Below are 20,330 nucleotides of genomic sequence, written 5' to 3'. Positions count from 1 at the left end.
TCAGTATCCCCAACACGTCGCACTCAGGTCAGCTTGGGAAACAGATGTGGAACCGCTTACCAATGACAAATGCACGGACACTCTTGAAGCCTGCGGCAACCGCAGTGCAGGTCCGCCGGATCCAATTGGCTTACTTGACCAGACCCCGCTTACACTGAAGAAACTTTGACACTTTGTGCAGGATCATTCCCAGAAAAATCCGTGGAGTGATGACCCTGGTGGGAACGTCACACATGCTCTCTGGCACTGTTGGAGACTTCACTCCTAGTGGGCAGGAGTTGGCAGGACACTGGGGACAGTTTTGGACTGTCAAACAGAGCTGACCCGGAAGTCAACATTGCTCATTTCCTGGAGTCACTGGGAGGCAGTGCACATAGGCTTCTCCTCCTCCTGCTTGTGACACAGAGACTCCGAGGCGAGCCAGTGAGTGTGTGAGGTAGCAGCTTGCACGCTGGTGACCCTATCCAGCTCCGTGTCACAAGTGTCTGATGCGTATCCTCCCTACATCACTGCACCTTTACCCACTATCATTGTGCCGCACTGCTGCTGGGGTTCAATTGAGTGCCTTTCTTTTTGGGGTGCCTGGCTGTTTGAAGCCGGGGACGTGAGCTGGGCAGTGCGGTCCTCTCCCAAGGTCCTTTGGCCGACCTGCTTGGCTGAGCTATTGGCTCACAAAGGCTGATTGAGGGGACTGGATCACCTGCTGCAGCGGCCTAGCCGATTCCAGCCCATCCTTTCATGCTGAATACAGTCTTGCGGCCAATGTAAGGATAAATGTAGGCCCGCCCCCTTCTTGGCAGACATTGTAGACAAAACTGTCTGTGACCAGATCCACAGAGGTCTATAGAGGTCCACGGATCCTTTATTGGTGGTGAGCAATGCCACAAGAGGATGGAGGTGGCAGAAGAAGGAAGGCGCTTGTGGCTCAGCTAGAAGTTACGTTGATCTAAGCCATGTTGCATCTGAGGCTAGTTTGCCACTTTGTCGAATTGTGCCTTAAGAGTCTGACTGCTAGTATGACATGGATATGGCTGCTATGGTGGAAAAGAGCATGATGCTTCTTATTTTCTAAGAATGGGCTAAGTTGTATTAATTAATGAATAATGCTCCCTTCCACGACGCCTTTCTCAATTCTTGTTCCTTGTTGAACATATTAAAGCTGGTTTCTGCATCCTGTTCTGCTGGTTGCTTTTGCTTGCCTCTGAATTGCAGTCATTCACCAGTGGCAGTAGCTCGCTAGTGTTGGGGGGCAGTAAGAGTATGGAAAAACAAGGTGTGGACCACAGGCAGGCAGATCATAAAGGTATGACAAGGGAATACATGTACGCCAAAAGATTACCACCAGAGTGTGGCTGCTAGTTACAGGGCATTGGCGACGGTTAGATGTCTTCGGTGTAGCCTGACTGTAGGTATCGGGTATCTAAACATTGTAGTACATTGTAGCACTGCCACCTGATCCACTGTGAAGGCTGATACCCCCTGGAAATCAGCCAGCATGACTGTAAGGTCAATTGCAGACACTTGCCACCCTGCCTGGGAGCTCAGGTAAAGTGCTGTAATCTTTTACCTCTTAAACTGCCTCATCACCCATTAATGACGATGGGTGTCGGCAGATTGCTGATTTTTCAACAGCAAGCGCTGTGAGATGTAAGCGGCCCGAATCACGTACAAAGTGGTGTAATTGGATTAAACACATTTCCAGCCACCATAAATAGGAATAAGTAGTCTACGTCTGTAGTAGATGTAGCAACAGTGCAAGTGGTGCATGTGTTGGAACTAGCGGGCATGTTGGGTGGATGGAAACCCTAACAATCTCTTCAATCCGAGTAAATCAGCAAACCCTCCCCCCTTATCCCCACGAATTACAAACTCCTCACTCATGAAGGATTACACCCACCCTGATTGACCGTTTTTTTCCAGACTTCCCAGCATCAAGAACCTCACCAATGGTTCTAGCAGACTCCAATCTGGTTGAGAGCATAGAAGAAGCTGAAAGATCCGATAGAATAGAGGGAATAGGATCATCGTCTTTGGAAGGAGAAGAGGTGACAGACAATATGGCTGTTGGCTCTAGTAATTATGAACTAGATCAGCGGTTCTCAACCTTTTGACTTCTGTGGACCCCTGCTTAATCATTACTAGAACGCCAGGACCCCCACTGACACATTAATAGAATCCGGGAAGCCCAAAGAGTCATTACTAGAAGCGGGGGACCCAGGCCTAAGACATTTTGAAGATTTGAACAACAAACCAATACACAAAAGTACAGAAACAAGCAATCATCAAAAACACGATGATTAAATATTTTAATTTATTCTCAAACAACAAAAATCAAAATTTGAATTTAAAAGGTTAAGTTGGAGATTTTCTAAATGTAATTGCGGCTGCCCGTCGTCCATAGTTATATTCTGTTTTTCCGCATGTACTGGTCCCACAAATTAATCTGAGGATACCGACTTTTTTTTAACCTCTAATTCCAAATTCTTTCACATTTACAGAACATTTTAATGTTTTCAATTTACGTTTCCCCCTTTTTTTTTACTAATCTGTTAACATTATTTAATTTTCTAGGGAGTTGCGGACCCACTGAGCAGGCATCACGGACCCCCAGCAAAACAAACAAACACCAACAAAATCCAAGAAATCGTTATTTCAGAAGCCTTAAAAACCCTACAGAGAGCATTAGAATCTGGTAGGTTCACATCATGTATCCCCAACATTAACTTTGATATTGTGCATTCTGTTTATTCTTTTGAAAGTCTTTTTATTGTGTTTTAGCAAGGTAAACACATTAACATTGTGATTTCAACAATCTCTGTAGTATACAAAGGTATCAGGCCCTTTGGTTATACAGTGACACATGTCTATACAGCTTACTGCTATCTTATGCAGAGTCTATACAGCATGCTATTCAGTGTCCCTATCTCATCTGTGGCCTCGCTAGGTGTTTGGTCATTGGGATGCTCCTCAGTTCTGTTTATCATTCCACCCCACTTCTCCAGGTCCTCTTCTACCTTATTTTTTAAATTTTTTTATTTATTGAGTGGATTGCAACAAAAAAGAGAAACAACTCAATTGCATAATACAGCTTAGATCAAAGAAACACTCAATTCCTGCATACATAAGTAAAACAATAGGGTGATAGCAATAAAGTGCTAAAAGTGCATCAGGAGATATCAAAAAACACTCAGCAGCTTATGTCCAAAATGGTAATCAGTTCATAATTATAATGATAAAGTGCTAGTGCAATCAGACTAAGGTGCTATCCTTGCCAGATCGGAAAATCTATCAAAAAAGTGCTGATACAATATCAATACAGTGCTAAAATTGAAACACCCGAAATATTGATGACATGAGAAGCGTCACAACATATAATCAATAAAAACAATCGGTTCATGAATACATCAATAAAGTGCTAATGCTATAGAAATAAAGTGCTAATAGTACAAATGCAGGCAATATATCTATAGCAGCAACTTATTTAAACTTTGAAATAAAGTGCAAATGATCAAATACCACATAGATAATAATCTACTTTCATAACACATTGAGGGTATAAATAACTATGAACATTTTAAAATGCATAATTGAAAAGCCCTGACCAGATTGCTACAAATCTTCTAAGAGACCCTATCCGCTTGGCATATGCTTCCTCCCATATATATGTCTTAACCATCTTTTCTTGCCATTGCTGAATCAACTGTATCTTATTAGACTTCCGATTTTGTAAAATTATAGATCTGGCCACTGCAATAGCTATTGAACAGAAATATTGTTGGTATTTAGGCAAATGTTGGACCTCTATTGAACACCCAAAAAGAGCGAATTTAATAGTAGGAATAATGTGGACTGATAAAGCTAGACATTGATTAATCCTCAAAAAAACATCAGACCAGAATTGATCTAGATCGAGACAGTAGGAAAAAATATGGTTCCAGGACCTTATCTCTGGGTTCCCACATCCCAAAAAAAACTCCGAAGAGGCCGGGAAAATGTTTATTCAGTCTTTTATGTGTATAATAAGTTATCCATCTTGACAAATAGACCATTCTTTTATAGTTTGCAGCTCTAAGCGCTTTATGGCCTACTTCACATAGAGACTGCCATTCCTTTTTGCTGACACTGCAGCTGGTTTCGTCCAATAGTTTAGGAAAATAGTTATTGAGCACTCTCTGCTGACCCGGCTGTATTAGGCAAGAATACCAATTGCCCTCTCCACATAGGCCCTGGCCATATAGTTGGTTTAATATATTTAAAGCTTCATTATCAGTCACAACATAATTTGCTTTTAAGAAGCTCGAAATTTGATTAAAACTAAATGCCAAAGCTGGAAACCTAGGGACCAGCTGTTGAGACAATATCTCACTGGTAATCAAATTAGATGTACTAAAAAAAGTCACCCAAATATTCAAAAACCATCTCTTGCAATAATTGCAAAGACCCCAGCGAAAGCTGCAACCCAAAGGGCTGACACTCTCAATTTTTTTTTAATATAGATGGTATCTAGGAATTTTATGTAGATTAAAAAATACTTGTATGCGACAAGCAAGGTCAGGTATTGCCCTTTATCTCGATTTTTTTAGGGAGTTTTTGAAAACGTGAAAAACGGCCAATTGGATCGCACTCTCCTGCACCATACTTTTTTAATAAAAAATTCTCACTTTTTTATGCTGCCAATGGGAGTTGAACCAATAAATTCAATAAAGCAGCCTGGTAATAAACCTCGAGATTAGGGAGGGCAATCCCCCTCTGAGACGTATCTAGTTGCAAAATTGCTAAAGAGGTTCTAGGCTGTTTCTGTGCCCATATAAAATTCCGAATTAATGCATGTACTTCCGAGAAATATGATTTAGGGATTTTGATCCGAAGATGAATTAATAAAAATACAAATAATGGCAAGATAGACATTCTGACCAATGATACACGGCCTATTAAAGTTAAAGGAAGAAGAGACCATCTACCTAATAGCCTCTTAGTTTTTTCCAGGGTGTTTCCATAATTTTGCCTATAAAGAAGATCATAATGACAATTTACATATAAACCTAAATATCTAATAGGATTAGATTAATTCTGCTGAGGAAGAAAAGGCAGCGACACTGATGGGGCATTGAACCAAAGCACCTCCGTCTTTGCTTGATTTAGTCTATACCCACCTATTTGTGTATACTCTTCTACTTCCTTGAATGCATTTAAGATATTAGATGGTTCTACTGATAAATATAAAATAACATCCTCTGGAAATAATTTCATTTTTGGCATAGCCGCTATTGGAGGCAATATCTGGAGATTATTGCGGATTTTAATTGCCAAGGGATCTATAAAAAGTGCAAATAAAAGGGGGGATAGCGGGCATCCCTGTTTAGTCCCACGTCGAATCTTGACTATACCCGCTGATTCTCTGTTAATCAAGATTCTCACCTCTGAGCCTGAGAACACATCTCTTATCATTTTGACCAGACGTTCAGACAAGCCGAACTTAGATAATATAAAAAACAAAGCCTGCCAGTCAACAAGGTCAAATGCTTTTTCTGCATCAAGCATTAAAACTGCTGCCTTAACCTTGTTGACAGGTAATCGATGGTTTTTGTCAAAAAATATGTATTAGAGGCCATAGATCTATTCCGAATAAAACCTGACTGATCTATATGAACCACCTGTTGTGCAATCAGAGTCAACCTTACTGCCCAAATTTTCATAAAAATGTTAGAGTCTATATTTAAAAGACTTAGAGGCCTGTATGAACCAGCAGCGGTTGGATCCTTATCTTTCTTAAGAAAGCAGACCACAACCGCTTCCTCAAAATTTGTAGATATTGATTCACCATTTTTTATCTAATTGTATAATTTAGTAAGAAAAGGTAAAAGCAACCTTATTGTCTTATTTGGTTCATGTGCTTGGCGTCCGCAAGTACCAATTCCAGTAAATCCTATTTCAAAGTCTGCACCTGTGGGGACCTTTGGTGCTGCCCAGTGTATTGCAATTCTACATTTAGCTAGCATTAAACCAAGCACCACCATGTGCTTTCCCATTTTTCGTTTCCTCCATTTCTTAAGGATACCCAGAAGGCACATCTGTACTGTCTGTTTTACAACAAATACTGAGGGTCTGACGATCCAAATATACACAACTCTAACACCCTAGACAAATGAAACCTCCAAATTGACTACCGTGAGTGACAAAAGAAAGCTATAATTCCCATCACCCACCAAAGGTGGCTTATCATCATCTGGGAATTCAGGACTGAGCTGAGAGGACCAACCACTCTGATGGTAATGGTGGTCACTCAGTTGTCCCAGTAGTGAAACAAATGGTAGGGTGACGGTTGCAGTGCAAAAATTAAACAAAAAGTGCTAACAACCACTCTGGGCCAGATGCCACCAGCTGCCTTATCAGGTAGAATAGATCTCAAGGGACTCCTCAACCCATTAGGTAAAGCTCCCAGAGTGAGTATGCCCTGCTGGCCTCAGCCAGTAGATTCTGCTCACAGTTGGGTTCATCTGGAAACCAGCTGACGGCGTGCTGCAGCTGCATCACCACGCAGTATAGAAACAGTCTGGAACTCCCAGTGCCCCCTCCATTAAAGGGGAATTGAGTCTCCAGCTTCACTTGACACCTTTTCCCGCCCCAGACCAGTCGGCTGAGCATCTGGTTAAGTTGACGGAATGTTACCATTGGGATTGGGCACATGACATTTTGCACCATGTACAGGCATTGAGGTAGGAACACCATGTTCGCAACCAACACACTGCCCGTTAGCAACAGCAGCAGCCTAACCCAGAACTCCACAGAGTTCTTGAGCCCCCTGAGCAATGCTCCTACATTCAAGTCATAATGTGCTGTCATTGTTCGTACATTCCATATGCGGAAATCGGAATCCGTCAGACTCCCACCACGGTTCCAAGCCCAATGGGACAATCTCTCCCTGTTGTTCCAACCACCCCAGGAGGGTCAGGCTACTTTTTATTTTGTTAGTAAGCAAACCTGACACTACTGCAAAGTCGTACAACTCCTTCATCGCCTCTGCCGGGTCACTCATGTAGAGTAGAACATTGACCGCATTAGGGACACCACATTGTTCTGACCACCTAGGTGGATACCCCAAGGTCTCAGCCTCTCACGCATTCAACATTCAAGCAGTTCCATTGCCAGCATGAATAATCCAGGAAGAGGGGGCACCCCTGCCTGGTCCCTCTGCCCAGACTCAACGCAACTGATACCACGCTGCCTGTGCGGGCCCTGGCCACTCGGTCTGTGTATAACAGCTGCATGATGTAGTTGGGGCAAAACCCCATATGTCACAGAACTTTCCAAGATATATTGTCATCCCACCGTGTTGAACGCCCTTCGGCGGTCCAACACGGCCATTGTGGTAGGACTGGGGGAGCCTGTCAGTGAAGGCATCACATGGCTGAGTCTTCGAAAATTAGACATCGTACTTCTTCCAGGTATAAACCCTGTCTGGTCTGGGTGAATGAGGGAAGCAACTTCCTTGAGCAGCCTATTTGCCAGCACTTTAAAAGGCAATTTAACATCCATATTGCGCATGGACGGTGGTTTATAGGAAGCCAGATTAGCGGGGTCTCAACTTGCCTTTGGAATTAGCACTATCACTGCCTTACATATTCTTCGGGCCAGCACTCCCATCTCCAGCGCCTCAAGATAAATGTCCAGTAGGCGTTCCAGTAGCTGAGACGACATCAGTTGTTACATTTCCGCTGGGAAGCCATCTGCTCCTGGGGTTTTTCCCCGTGGTAGGGTATTGAGCGCTTTCCGCAATTCTGTTAGTTCCAGCGGCACGTCGAGTTGTTGGCGCTGGTTCGCAGTTAGGCCCTGCAATCTCGCATACTTTAGATACTCTTCGAGTATCTCCTCCGTCACTCTGGCTGCCCCTGCAAACCCAGAGGTGATGTACTCCACGCAGGCACTGTTTATTCTGTGTCTGTCTATAATCTCATTTCCCGTGTCCCCTCTCAGATTGAGGCTAAGCATTTCCGGGGGGTTCCTGCCGTAGCAGCCAGACCAGCATCCTCCCATCTTTGGCCCCTTCGCCAAACATCCTCTGTCTGTATGTCTCGTGCACGTATTTTTCTGATTTACTCCAGACCTCTCCCACCTGTTGTGTAAGGGCTCCAGGTCAGTCTTTGTGTTCATGTCCGCCTGCTCTCAATCCAGTCCCAGTAGCTCCTGCTCTAGTTCCCTCTTCACCCCAAACACATTTGTCATGCATTCTTCACGCAGCATCACTTTGTCTGTCATAGGGGGTTTAGAGTGTGCAAAAAAAAGGAAAGAAAATTAAAAAAAAAGGGGGGGATTGCTGTATAGTATGTATGCATTTGCGCTATGTTATATAATCGATGATTACCAAATATGCAACGGGGCAGCATCCTGTCTACTGGATGCATGGTGTGCTAAGAGCAAAGCAGAAGAGAATTCATGATACCAACAGGTGCAAACAAACATTCATACTTATCAGAAGAATATAAAACATTACAATGGGTGCTATTACCACGCAGTGAGTTACAACGCAGTTGTTACAATGACAGACAAGACACGAGGCATGGAGAATTGTATGGCACTGGAAGTGCCAATTTATAAATCACGAGGATGCCCCCAAAAAACACATGAACATCTGGAGCAACAAGATGCAATTTAGGGGTATTAAACTGTTGTAAGGGGGGTACTGTAGGGGCTGCTGTATTGTATAGTCATATGTATGTTCTCTGAATCAATATCCAGGCGCAAAGCTGTCGATCATGATTACTTATCACTGCACTCTTGCCATCTATTCCTCAATTGTCTGTGTACATTCTGTGACCATGTGGAGAAGACAGCGCCCAGTGTGTTACTGTCATTCAATATAACATTTAGTACAATTGTTAAGATTAAAAACAAATTTCACTAGATCCAAATAATTTAGATTAAACTTTAGACTATCATTGTCAGGGATGTATATTTAGTGGTAACCAATCTCAGCAGTGCCATGTGCTCCGTACAATGATTTATTTCCAACTTTTAACCTAAAACATCTCGTTTTGCTGCCCTGGAACTCCACAGTTGTTCCAGATCAGTACCCACATCATTGTGGATGGTAAAGATGAACAGTTGACCTGACCCCTCCATGTCCTTCACATATTCCTTTATTAGGTCTCGCCTGACCCAGCGCATGCGCTGGTCTGGCGAGACTTATTGAGAGGGCTCCAAAAAGTGCTACCAGGCCAGCCTAGAGCTACAGTGCATGTGCGCGGGCGTGCGCGCCGCGCTTTACCGCCATTACTTTCACTTTCGCGGCGGCAAGACCGCTTTGATGTTTGATCGTGATCGCGCGCGCCACGCTTTACCGCCATTACTTTCACTTTCACTGCCGCACGACCGCTTTGATGTTTGATCGCGATTGCGATCACTTTCACTTTCGCGGCCGTGTGGCCGCTTTGCATAGCCAATAGGTCTCGCTTTTGGGACCTTATAAATATTTAGTTATGCAACTGTTGCATGGCTAAACACTTATAAGGTCCCAAAGGCGAGACCTATTGGCTATCCCAATGCTTGTTTAAGTGTGTCTCAAGAAACATTAAAGGGGCACATTTTGCTTGTGCACCAAAGAACACATTCTGTGGCGTTTCACAACCCCTTTGATTACCCTGGCATTCTAAAAGAGTACTAGAAGACTATCCACAGCAGATACTCCACTGCCACAAGTGACCCTGTGAAACTATTTTGTGTGGAATGAGAGACAGTCAAACCCCGGCATCCCACCCAAGTTACCGTACAAACCACTCCCATGCCAATTCCCTGTACCTCACACCCCAATTAGTACTGTAACCTCACAGAGCCCAGTATCTGTAAAAATGACTCGGTTGTCCTAAACCCAGCCATCCAATTCCTAATAAACATAAGAAATAACAAACAGGCAGACCTGGGAAGCGATTGAGCCAAACTATAATCCACAGAAACTCCTCCAAGATATATAAGCACAACGGGTATGGGGCAGTATTGACTGCACCTATCCTACAATTGGGTGATAGTTTTGTTTTGTTCTCAGGGTGCCACGGATCTGAGGCTCAATACCCTTAAACCCCCCTAGAAAACAACATCCTACACTTTTAAACAATATAATATGACCCGGCACTCCACTCAATGACCATCAATCTAATATTCAGTATAACAAAATTTCAGATCTATTAAGCAGGTCTTGAATCAAGTCTCTTTATTCTCAATCTTCTTAAAAAACGACTGTAGCATCCCATTTACCCAGCCAAGCTCCAGCAATCTCATTTCCTTTATCTCCAGACATCCCTTCTTTCTGCGTGATGAAGTGCTTCTTCAACATTATCAAGAGCAACAGAAGAAGAGCGATGGATAAGAGAAATGGAAAGAGGAATTTCCATTCAGGTATTTGCTGCTAGATGCTGTCAAAGGATCTATACACAATCAGGTTATGGCAAAATTGCGTTTCACTTCTATTGTAAGTCCCTCTAGTTACGAACCTTTATAGGCAGAAGGACTTTGTCTTTGTACTTCTACAAGTAAAAGATGACTGTGCACGGTAAAAAGTCCAGTCATTCTCTGTGGTGGGGTTCTATGTGCTCAGTCATTATTAAGTTCTGCCAAGGTTTCAGACTCGGCAAACAATTTGGGGATATTGTTCAGGAGATTATTTTACTATTAAAAGTAGAGTCTTTGAATATTTTGGGGTAAATTAAGGATCCCCAAATATTGTAATTTAGCGTTAAAAGTTTGCATTTAGTTGCACTTGTAATACGGTGTTCTTATGTCTAGGCCAGGGGACTCCAACCTTTTCTGCACTGAGAGCTACTTCTGATCATTGAAAATCATTGTGACCGACCAAAGGCCAAGCCACTCGCGCAGTGTTACCAGACACCCCCACTCCCAGCTTTATTGACTTTAAGCCTAATGTCCATAGAGCCAGAAACTATGGTTTGAAAAAATACAATGAAGGGGCACTACAACAGGGCTAGCATGTGTGTCAGTGAGAGTGTGGTCTTTGAGGATGTATGAACATGTGTGCATATGAATGGGATATATGTGTATGGGTGAATGAGAGTCTGTGTCATGTATACTTGTGGCACAGGAAATACCTTTCACCATATGTGGCACCGTTAAATGTATAACACAAACATACAACCATTTTTTTTTTTAAACAGACTTTTATTGGTTTTCTGAAAAAGCCATACAAACAGCCTCATGGGCATCATAGAGAAGTAGTTGGAGAGGAAATATGCATTACAATCATAACCATTAGCATTCCTGCGGCCTTCCCAGATGGCTACAAGCAAAAAGTCTCGACAGGGTCCCCCAGGAGCACACTACTGGATCCCCGCCATCTCCCCATAGTTAGCCTAACATATAGTTCTGTTCACCTCCATGTCTGTTACAGTCCAAAATGCAGATTCAAATAGAACATACAACCATTTTTTTAATGGGAGAAATTTCAAGTGCAGAAAAATGTTCTGCAAATTTTTTTTCACAATATTGAACTTTTTTAGCACTTTAAATTTCTCCCACTTAAAAAAATTGGCTGTATTTTTCAGTTATAAATATGACACTGTCTACCAGCCCCTGGGAGCAAGATGACTACAGTGTGTAAATGCAAAACTTTGAAATTGGAGAAAATGTAACTGAAGAGTTAACTTTATGTGTATAATGATGCCATAAAACTCATCATTTAAATGTTATCACATTTCAAAGTGCTGCATTTACAAACAGCAGTGTAGCGGCCCATCTGCCAAACTGCCCATGCACCCTTTAGTCTCAGGCTTCATCTGAACCGTGACTGTCCCAGGGTGACCCGATAAAGGCCTCAAGCTTGAAAATTCAGTCACGCCAATGTTAGTAAAATTAGATCCGGTCAAGAGTACTATTTTCTAATCACGCGAGACGTGGCTGGCTGATTTATCTGCTGACTGTCTCTATAAATTAGCCAATCACTGCAAGCTCCAGGAGAAACACGACTACCAATGACCTGAGCTTAACTCTGTGCGCCAACTTGTATGTGTTTGTCGTTTTGATGTAGCCGCCTTCTTCTTTAAAACGATCAGTGATGCACTGTCATTTGTAACCATGGATTCCCTTTGACAATACATGGTTTGTGTTTTATGTCGGACTTGACATTAGGGAGTTTCCTAAACAACCGGTGTCTCTGAAAGGCCAGTGAGTGGGTCAGAGACCGTTCCATGTCGGCCATTGACGGAGAGCCTGGATGCTGCAAGTCACAAGTTACTTCCCCTCCGAACATGTGCTAAGGTTGTAAAACAGACAGTCACGCGTTGGGCTCAAATCTGAAAGGCCAGAAGGGCTAGGGAAACCCATCACTGGTCAGACTAGCCTTTGGAGAGTCGGAAAGGCTGAAGGAAAGATGCTCACATGGCAAACCAGAGGGTGAGACAGCCACTCATATAACAAGCACCATTACTTGACTCTGAACGCCATGCCCCGAGCTACATTTGAAAGAATACCAATACATAACACCTGGAGGCATCGCGCGCCTAACACTCTACCACGGCGCGCGATACCGAATACTACATACTACACTCTGCCCCTACCGAGCATAAAGAAATTCATTGTTTGCTAATTTTGAGAGATTAAATACTTCTGTTTGAAAATGAACTATAAGTAACTAAAACACATTAATCCTTCAAAAAATGCCTGGTTAAGCGGCGAACTAGCCCACATCGTTACGAGCAGGGCCGCCTTTAGGGCGGTGCTACTGGTGCGGCTGCACTGGGCGCTGATCTGCAGGGGGGGCACTGACCGCGGGGGGAGGGAGGCGCTGTGTTTAGCAGTAACTTACGATTCAAAGGCACCTGCTGCGGGGATTCTTGTGCATCCAGATTTCAGGCAGCAATAAAAATGTCAAGATAACTCTTGTGAGAGAGAGAGATCAGAATTTTGTAAAGTGGAAGTTTTGACGTACCATAAAGTAGCACAGAGGGTTAATATGCCTGCTGCAAAGAACACATTTTTATTTTATGTGTGTAGCTGAGTGGATTAGTAAAGCCAGCCGTTACCATCGCTTTAAAACAAATAAAATGTATTTGAGAGAGGGGCTATGGAGAGATGAGGGGCACTTTTGCCAGGTGATAGTGAGGGAATCTGAGGAGGAGGTAATGGGGGCCCCAAAGAAGATTGTCGCACCGGGCGCCACAAGCCCTAAAGCAGGCCCTCTATACGAGTTACTGGCAGGAACTATAAGAAATGTGTTGTATTTCAAACACTTAAGACACGGTGTGGTGTACACCAGCAGGGTTGTGAAACGTGACCGCTGTACGGAAGTACTAGTCACATGGATGCATGGGTATAGAAATAGGACAACAGCATACATGCCAATAGACCCGATTCAGGAGGAAGACTCACGATTTTTTAAGCCAAAAATGACTTCTTTTTAGCTGTTGCCCACCTGATACTGCCTCTGCTTCAATATAAGTCAATAGAGAAAATACATTTCCACAATTTTTTTTTTTTTTACAAAATCTCCCACTTTCCAGTTTTGGAATGTTTGCATGTATGCTAAAGATCGTTGTTGCTTGTACTCTTACCCACAGTAAACACACATCACTTACATTGGCCTCTGCACATGCACATCACCAGGGCAGGCTGACTCTATTTATTTATTTTTAAACAGATTTTTATTGAGTTTCAGAAAACATACATTCAATCCTGTAGCCCTCGGAATGCGCAAGGAAGAACGTCAGCATACAGTACTATAGATAACATGACAAGCAGGGCACAAAGTCGCATCCAGCCCCCTACCAGGTACTCGTGATGCAGCTCAGTCCGTCAGCATGCTTGACCCAGTCCAATGTTATGAAACTACAAAAAAAAACCCTGATCCTCTCCCTCCCCTCCCACACCCAAAACACCCCCAACAGAGCCCCCCCACCCCAACCAAGCATGTCACTAGTTACTGTGGCATTCAGAAAGGCAAACAAGTCTCCCGTACCAGCTATCAGACTCCCTACCTCAGAGGTCGGGGCAGTATGGGGGTCGGAGACACACAGGGGGAAGCCTCTTATCGTGCTCGCAGGGGCCCCAGTGCCCATTTTACTCCCACAGGCGGGAAAGGTCGTTCAAGGGGCCCGCTCCACATCCCTCCCATCAAGGGTACCCTCATTATCCATAGCCGGACGCTTGGCCAGTTCCAGGAGTGCCACCCATGCCCAGGCCATACAGAGCCTATAGTTCCCCTCGCTTTCTGCCCATTTCACCAGCTCATTATTCCATCGCACTAGGCTAGGCCCCTGTCTCGCTTTCCAGTGGGAAGTAAGGTCTCTCTTAGCTAAGACCAACCCTAGGTCAATGAACTTGCTGGTAATCTTAGTCTTGGCAGTGTGTGGGAACCAATGCAACAAGCAGACCCCTGGAGTCACAGCTATCTCCCTCTCCGTCACAGCCAGCAGGACAGCCATCACTCCTCTCCAGAAGTCTCCCACCCATGGGCATTCCCAAAACATGTAAAGAAAACTCGCCCCAACCTGGGCAAACCGGGGACAAGTGGTCGCCACCCCAAAGTATTCAGCAATTTTACCAGGCGTAAGGTAGGCCCTATGGAAAACATAGAATTGAATGAGCTGTAAGCGTGCATTCCGAAAACATTTCCACGGCTGCTCCACAATCATCTCCCAAGGTTTGTCTGCAATGGGCTCCCCCAGATCTGCCTCCCACTTGAGGCGCAACGCCGCCAGGGGCTGCCGCAGATCTCTGGTGATTCGGCGGTAGAGGCAGGTCACTGGTTTAAAGGTACCCGCGGCCATCACCACATATTGACAAGCGAGAGACATATCTGGCTCCAATAGTCCCCCTCCCCAGTGCTTTCTGATAGCCGCTGTCAGGGCCGCGTGGAAGAGAAAATCCCCCCCGCGGGAGATCATGTCGCTCCCTAAGGTCATTAAAAGGGAGACGGTTACCATCCTCATAGAGGTCACCTAGCGCCGTAAACACCGCCTCTTCCCAGGCCAGCAACTGACTCCAATCCCCCCCGTGGGGCAACGCCTCACACATCCTCAGCGGGATCTCAGGCGCATACGGAGTCTTGACGTGTGCCCTCCTGGCCAGGCATGACCAACACTGGCTCACCATGCGTAAATCCGGCTGCAGTAAGACACCTCTCAGCGGGGCCCGTAAGAGCACACAGGACAAGTGGCGCCAACTCGGGTCCGACCCACCCTGTTCCTCCGGGCAGCCGAATATGGCCCGCCACCCACTTCGTAAACCATTGACGCTGCGCAGCATGATAATAGGCCTCCAAGTCAGGCAGTGCGAGGCCTCCCTCCTCCCTGGGCCTCTGTAGAGTGGTCAAAGCTACCCTCCGCCTCCCAGCTCCCCAAATAAATCCCGTAATCAAAGTATTGAGCTGGGCAAAAAGTTTACCCGGGATCCAAACAGGAAGCGTCCCAAAATAGTAGAGAAACCTGGGCAGGATGACCATCTTCACCAATGCAACCCTGCCCGCAACCGACAGGGGAAGATTCTCCCAAAAATCAAAGTAGGCCCTCGCTCCGCGGACCGCCCGCCCCACATTACCCTCCAAAAGATCTCCTGGATCATGATAGATTCGAGTCCCCAAGTACGGCAAACACTGACCTTCCCACGGAACATCTCCTGCCCTCGGACGGTCTACCCTGTCAGGTCTAACAGGAAACAGACACGACTTTGTCCAATTCACCCGGAGTCCCACCACCCTCCCCAAGGTCTCCAGTAGGGCCCTCGCACCCCGTAGGGCATCTCCAGTGTCCGGCAGGAACATGAGGAGATCGTCCGCATATAGTGCTATATGCTGCAATTGCCCCTCCACCAAAAGTCCAGGGAAATACTGCCCCGACCGGGCGTGAGCAGCCATGGGCTCCATCGCCAGGGCAAATAATAAAGGGGAAAACGGGCACCCCTGCCTTGTCCCACGAGCGACTGTGCAGGCAGCAGAAATCAAGCCCCCCGTCCTCACCCTGGCAGTGGAAGCACTGTAGAGCAGCTCCGTCCACTGTGCAAAGCAGTCACCCAAACCAAATTCCAGCAGGACGTTAAAAAGATAGGGCCACTCCAAGATATCAAAGGCCTTTTCAATATCGACCGCGAAAATGCAGGCCTCTTCCTTGTCATAGGAGTCGGACCCCAAAATACGCAGAAGGCGACGCACATTCATCGCGGTATTCCGAGAAGGAATCAATCCGGCCTGGTCCGTATGGATCAGTTTCGTCATATGGGGCATCAAACGACTAGCCAGAAATCGCCTTAAAATCTTGTAGTCAAGATTAAGCATCGCTAAGGGCCTGTACGAGGAGCGGTCCCAGGCAGGTTTTCCCGGCTTGAGGAGGGGGACTATGAGGGCCTCGTGGGTGGAGGTAGGGAGGGCACCCTCCTGACGCGCATTATTGTAGAGAGCCACCAAACAGGGAGTCAAAACGTCTGCGTAGGCCGCATAAAATTCAACGGGAAGCCCATCAGTGCCCGGCGTTTTGTTTCTGGCCATATGCTTTATGGCGCTGCCGCCTCAATGTCCCGAACAAGAACTTCTGCATCCTCAGCCTCAAGACGAGGTAGCTCAGCCTGTGACAGAAACTCTTCATCACCCGGGAGTCCAGGTCCCAGCCTGCTCCGGTATAACTCGGTATAATACTGTAGGAAACAGTCGTTGATACCCTTTTGGGTGTACAACACCTCATCCCCCTGGCCTCTCAATTCCATTATCATTGTCCCCCTGCGCGCCGGATTGGCCAACCAGGCCAGCAACGCCCCAGCCTTATCACGTTCCACATGTGCCTTATCCGTGTAGGCCTTAAAATTGAAGCATCGCAATCTCTCTATTTGCACTGCAAGTTTTTTCTCGAGCTTCAAGCAACCCCACCTGGCGGTCCGGACGCTCCGGGTGCTCCCTCTCCAATTCACGCACCTTCTGTTATGCCTTAAGCACGTCCTCCCCTACTAAGTCAGCCGTGGGACTGGACTGCGCATGTGTCCAATAGCGGGAGTGTGTACAGGCTACTAGTGCTACTGGTGCCGGACATGCGGGGAGGGGAGGGCGGGGGGGTTACAGTTTTTTCTTTATATTTTGTTTGGGTTATCGGCATTGTAATGTGCGTTGATAGCTTCGAGTACTCAGGGTAGGCTGTAGTTGGGCACGGGATGAGGGACCGAAAGCTGGCAGCACTCGCATTGGTTAGCAACAGGAAATTTACTTACTAAGGTTAAAATTGCTCACATGATGCTTCGACACCGTAACTGTGTATTCTACTATGCTGTCTGAGACTGTATGACATTATGCCACGTATGCTTATGATATTGTATCATGTTTCGTTGTTTATTTGATTGGTTGTGTAAAATCAATAAAAAACAGATATAAAAAAAAAAAAAAAAAAAGCACGTCCTCCCCTATGCAGCGCCCCCTGACTACCGACTTAAAGGCATCCCATTCGACCAACATCGAAGATGCCGCGTTAGCCCTAAAGTAGTCGTCGATGGCCGACCCAATAGTAGTACGGAACACTTGGTCTTCTAGAGTGTCAGGTCGGAGCCGCCAAGTGGGGATGGCAGGGCGATCTCGCAGCCAGTGTAAAATTGTCAAGAGTGGGTCATGATCAGACGATGTCCTGGCTAAGTATTCACTATGCGTCATCCCCCCGTGGACATCCGGGGAACTAAGGATCTAAGAACTAACCGCACATGCAGGTCATGCAACAATGAGAAATAAGAATAGTCCCTGTCAAACGGGTGGTGCGCCCTCCAAGTATCTGTCAACCCCCACTGTTGCTGCCAATCCCGCCGCACCGCAGCCAGCCTATGGATCGGGGAATCCGCAAGCGGGGGATGAGAGCGATCTAGGGAGACATCTGTGATGCAATTGAAGTCTCCACCCAGGAGCACTGAGCCAGTCAATAAGGGATCCAACTTCCCAGAGAGGTGCGCGATAAAGGAAGCCTGATCTGTGTTGGGGACATATATACTCCCCAGCACAATGTCCCTGCCGTCAAGGCACCCTGTCACCACAAAATAGCGACCTTCAGGGTCAATCACCTGTCCAGTACACTGAAACGGTACCCCCGCCCTGACCCAAACCAGTGTGCCTCGCCATAAGCTGAATATGTGGTACAGAACACCTGCCCCCGCCACCTTCGCTGCAAAGTCAGTCCCTCCTGTTTTTTCAAGTGTGTTTCCTGCAACTGTGCTATCTGCATCCCACGCCTCACAAGGTAAGCATGAATTTTGTGACGGCGAGTCATGGTATGCATCCCCCTAATGTTCCAAGAGAGACATTTAAGACCTACGGTGGTAGCCATGACGCAGTGAAGAGAATGCTACTTCCCCTACTCTCCATGGCGACATGCTTGGTCCCACCCTCTCCCCCCCTCCCTGCACCCCAACTCCCACTCCTCAGGATAGGTACCCTGAAACTAGCCCCCATCCAAGCTGAAAGAACCATCAACTGTGCCAAAATGGGTAGTTTGACATGCGCCGACCCCATGGGACCAAAAGCTCCCCCACGGCACTCGCCACGCGTTAAAGAGCCAACAACAGCCCCCTGGGAGCCCCTGTAACAGTGAGCCATTAGTGCCAGCTTTCCTCTTTCCTCAAGGCAGACCCCCCAACAGTCAAACCCGGGCTGTATTGCAAGGGTGTAACTCCCCGCCAGCAAATTCCAGCTTCAGCCAAATAAATCTACCGTCTGTGGCGTGATCTCCGGTAATTCAGTCCCAGAATCACCATTCGTGCTTCCAGCTGGAGATGACCCAGAACCCCCCAGCACTCGGCTAGAGGACGCAGAAGCCGGGCTGATTCCACCCTGGCTGATCGCCACCACTGCCTACACAGCTCTGTCTCGTTCCAGACGACGGTCCAGTGGCGTGAGAGTCCTCGACGGACTTGCAACATCAGGGGATCGACGCTCTGCATTGTTCGTTGGTGAACTCCGCCCCGATCTCGCCTGCCTGGTCTCCAGCCATTGCCACGCATCCTGTGGGTGGTGAAAAAGAGCGTGCCGGAACCATCCACCACCTGCAGCCGCGCCGGGAAGAGCATTGCATAAGGAATGCGGAGTTGTCGCAATTTCCGCTTGAGAGCAACAAAGGAAGCACGTTGTCTCTGGACTTCCCTGGTGTAGTCTGGGAAAAGCATCACCCTGGAGTTGTCTATTTGCAAGTGTTGCTTCTCTCGAGCTCACTGCAGGAGGTGGTCCCTGTCTCGGTAGTGCAGCAATCGTGCCACCATCGGCCTCGGGGTGCTCCCGGTTTAGGAGGCCTGTGGGTTCTTTCAAGGGCAAAAAATGTAGATAGCCCCTCCGGGGCCACCTCCGAGCAGAGCCAGCCCTCCAAGTAGCTGACAGCATCATCTCCTTCCGCGTGCTCTGGAATCCCCACTAAGCGGATATTATTTCTGCGAGAGCGCCCTTCACTTTCCTCTGCCAGTAGCTCCAAGACCCGGACTCTGCCCTCCATCTCCTTCAGGGAGTGCTGCAAGGCGGACACCCTGTCTGGTACCTCCTCCAATGTCCTCTCAGTCGCTTTCACCCGATCCTTCAGCTTCTTATGATCGTCCTTAAGCAAAGCGAGATCCACCCCAATAGTGTCTATCTTTGTTTCGAGGGCCTCCCGGGAGGCAATGATAGCCTGCATTATGTCTGCCAAAGTAGGGCCACCAGGAGCCTCCGCTCCAGAGCGTCGCGTCTCGACTTCCTCGTCGTCTTCCACTTGGAGGGCAGTGAACCCCCTTCTCCGCGACATACGGCCCATCTCAGTTGTCTGTCCGGGGCCACACCAACCTCCACCAGCCACAAGTCGTCATCAGTCCCACTGGCGCTCAAGTGGTGTCGCCGACTCCCCCAACAGGACAGCCAGGGCAGAGAACGTCCCAAGTGGAAATCCGCGCTCTAGGCCGCTGTCCTCGGTCTCAGGGGTGAACATGCCAGTAGAGTCCAGGGGTCGGCTTCCGTCCCTCTCCGGCCGCATTCAGGGGGCTGAAAGATGATGGTGCCACCCAGAGAGTGCAACCCGGGGGCCAGTCAGCAACATGTGCAGGTCCTCCAGCACCCTGCGCCTCCACACGTCCCCCTCGATGCAGCAGCATATCTCGAGTATCCAGCGACTCACACAGGTGGTCCCAGGGCTCAGCCCCCACACGGACCCCCCGTGGGAACCCCACCTGCCCACAAGCGGTCACCACAGATCAGGCGACTCCGCCGGGACAGCTAGGACAGGACCTCCAACCGCACTCCCGAAGCTGTCCACCACCATCAAAGCAGGCAACTCTTGCGCATGGAGCCCGCACCAGTCAGTCCACCTCCGCGAGGGGCCAGTCCATCAGGGCAATCCGGGGGGGAGAGGTAGGAT

At 47.1% G+C, this 20,330-nt stretch overlaps 2 protein-coding genes across 7 annotated transcripts in view; one reads left to right on the top strand and one right to left on the bottom strand.

The window, feature by feature from the left end:
• Positions 1–20,330, top strand: part of LOC146773073 (uncharacterized) — a 682,875-nt gene that overhangs the window by 178,255 nt on the left and 484,290 nt on the right. For 2 of the 5 annotated variants that reach the window (XM_085638325.1, XM_085638326.1), the window contains exons 2-3: positions 2,572–2,692; positions 10,288–10,389. The exons of 1 other annotated variant lie outside the window; for it this stretch is intronic. Coding sequence is in view for 1 of the 4 variants with exons in the window: in XM_085638326.1 (XP_085494452.1) it covers positions 10,308–10,389 (82 nt within the window). In the remaining 3 variants the exon portion in view is untranslated. The remainder of the gene's footprint in view (positions 1–2,571; positions 2,693–10,287; positions 10,390–20,330) is intronic. 2 more of the 5 variants (XR_014972165.1, XR_014972166.1) reach the window with 1 other exon arrangement.
• The window catches only part of PARD6A (par-6 family cell polarity regulator alpha), a 283,775-nt gene that overhangs the window by 257,739 nt on the left and 5,706 nt on the right, over positions 1–20,330 (bottom strand). The window lies entirely within an intron of this gene.

The sequence above is a fragment of the Triturus cristatus genome, chromosome 12 (assembly GCF_964204655.1).
Source record: "Triturus cristatus chromosome 12, aTriCri1.1, whole genome shotgun sequence".
NCBI lineage: Eukaryota > Metazoa > Chordata > Amphibia > Caudata > Salamandridae > Triturus > Triturus cristatus.
This window is presented reverse-complemented; position numbering and strand designations above follow the sequence as displayed.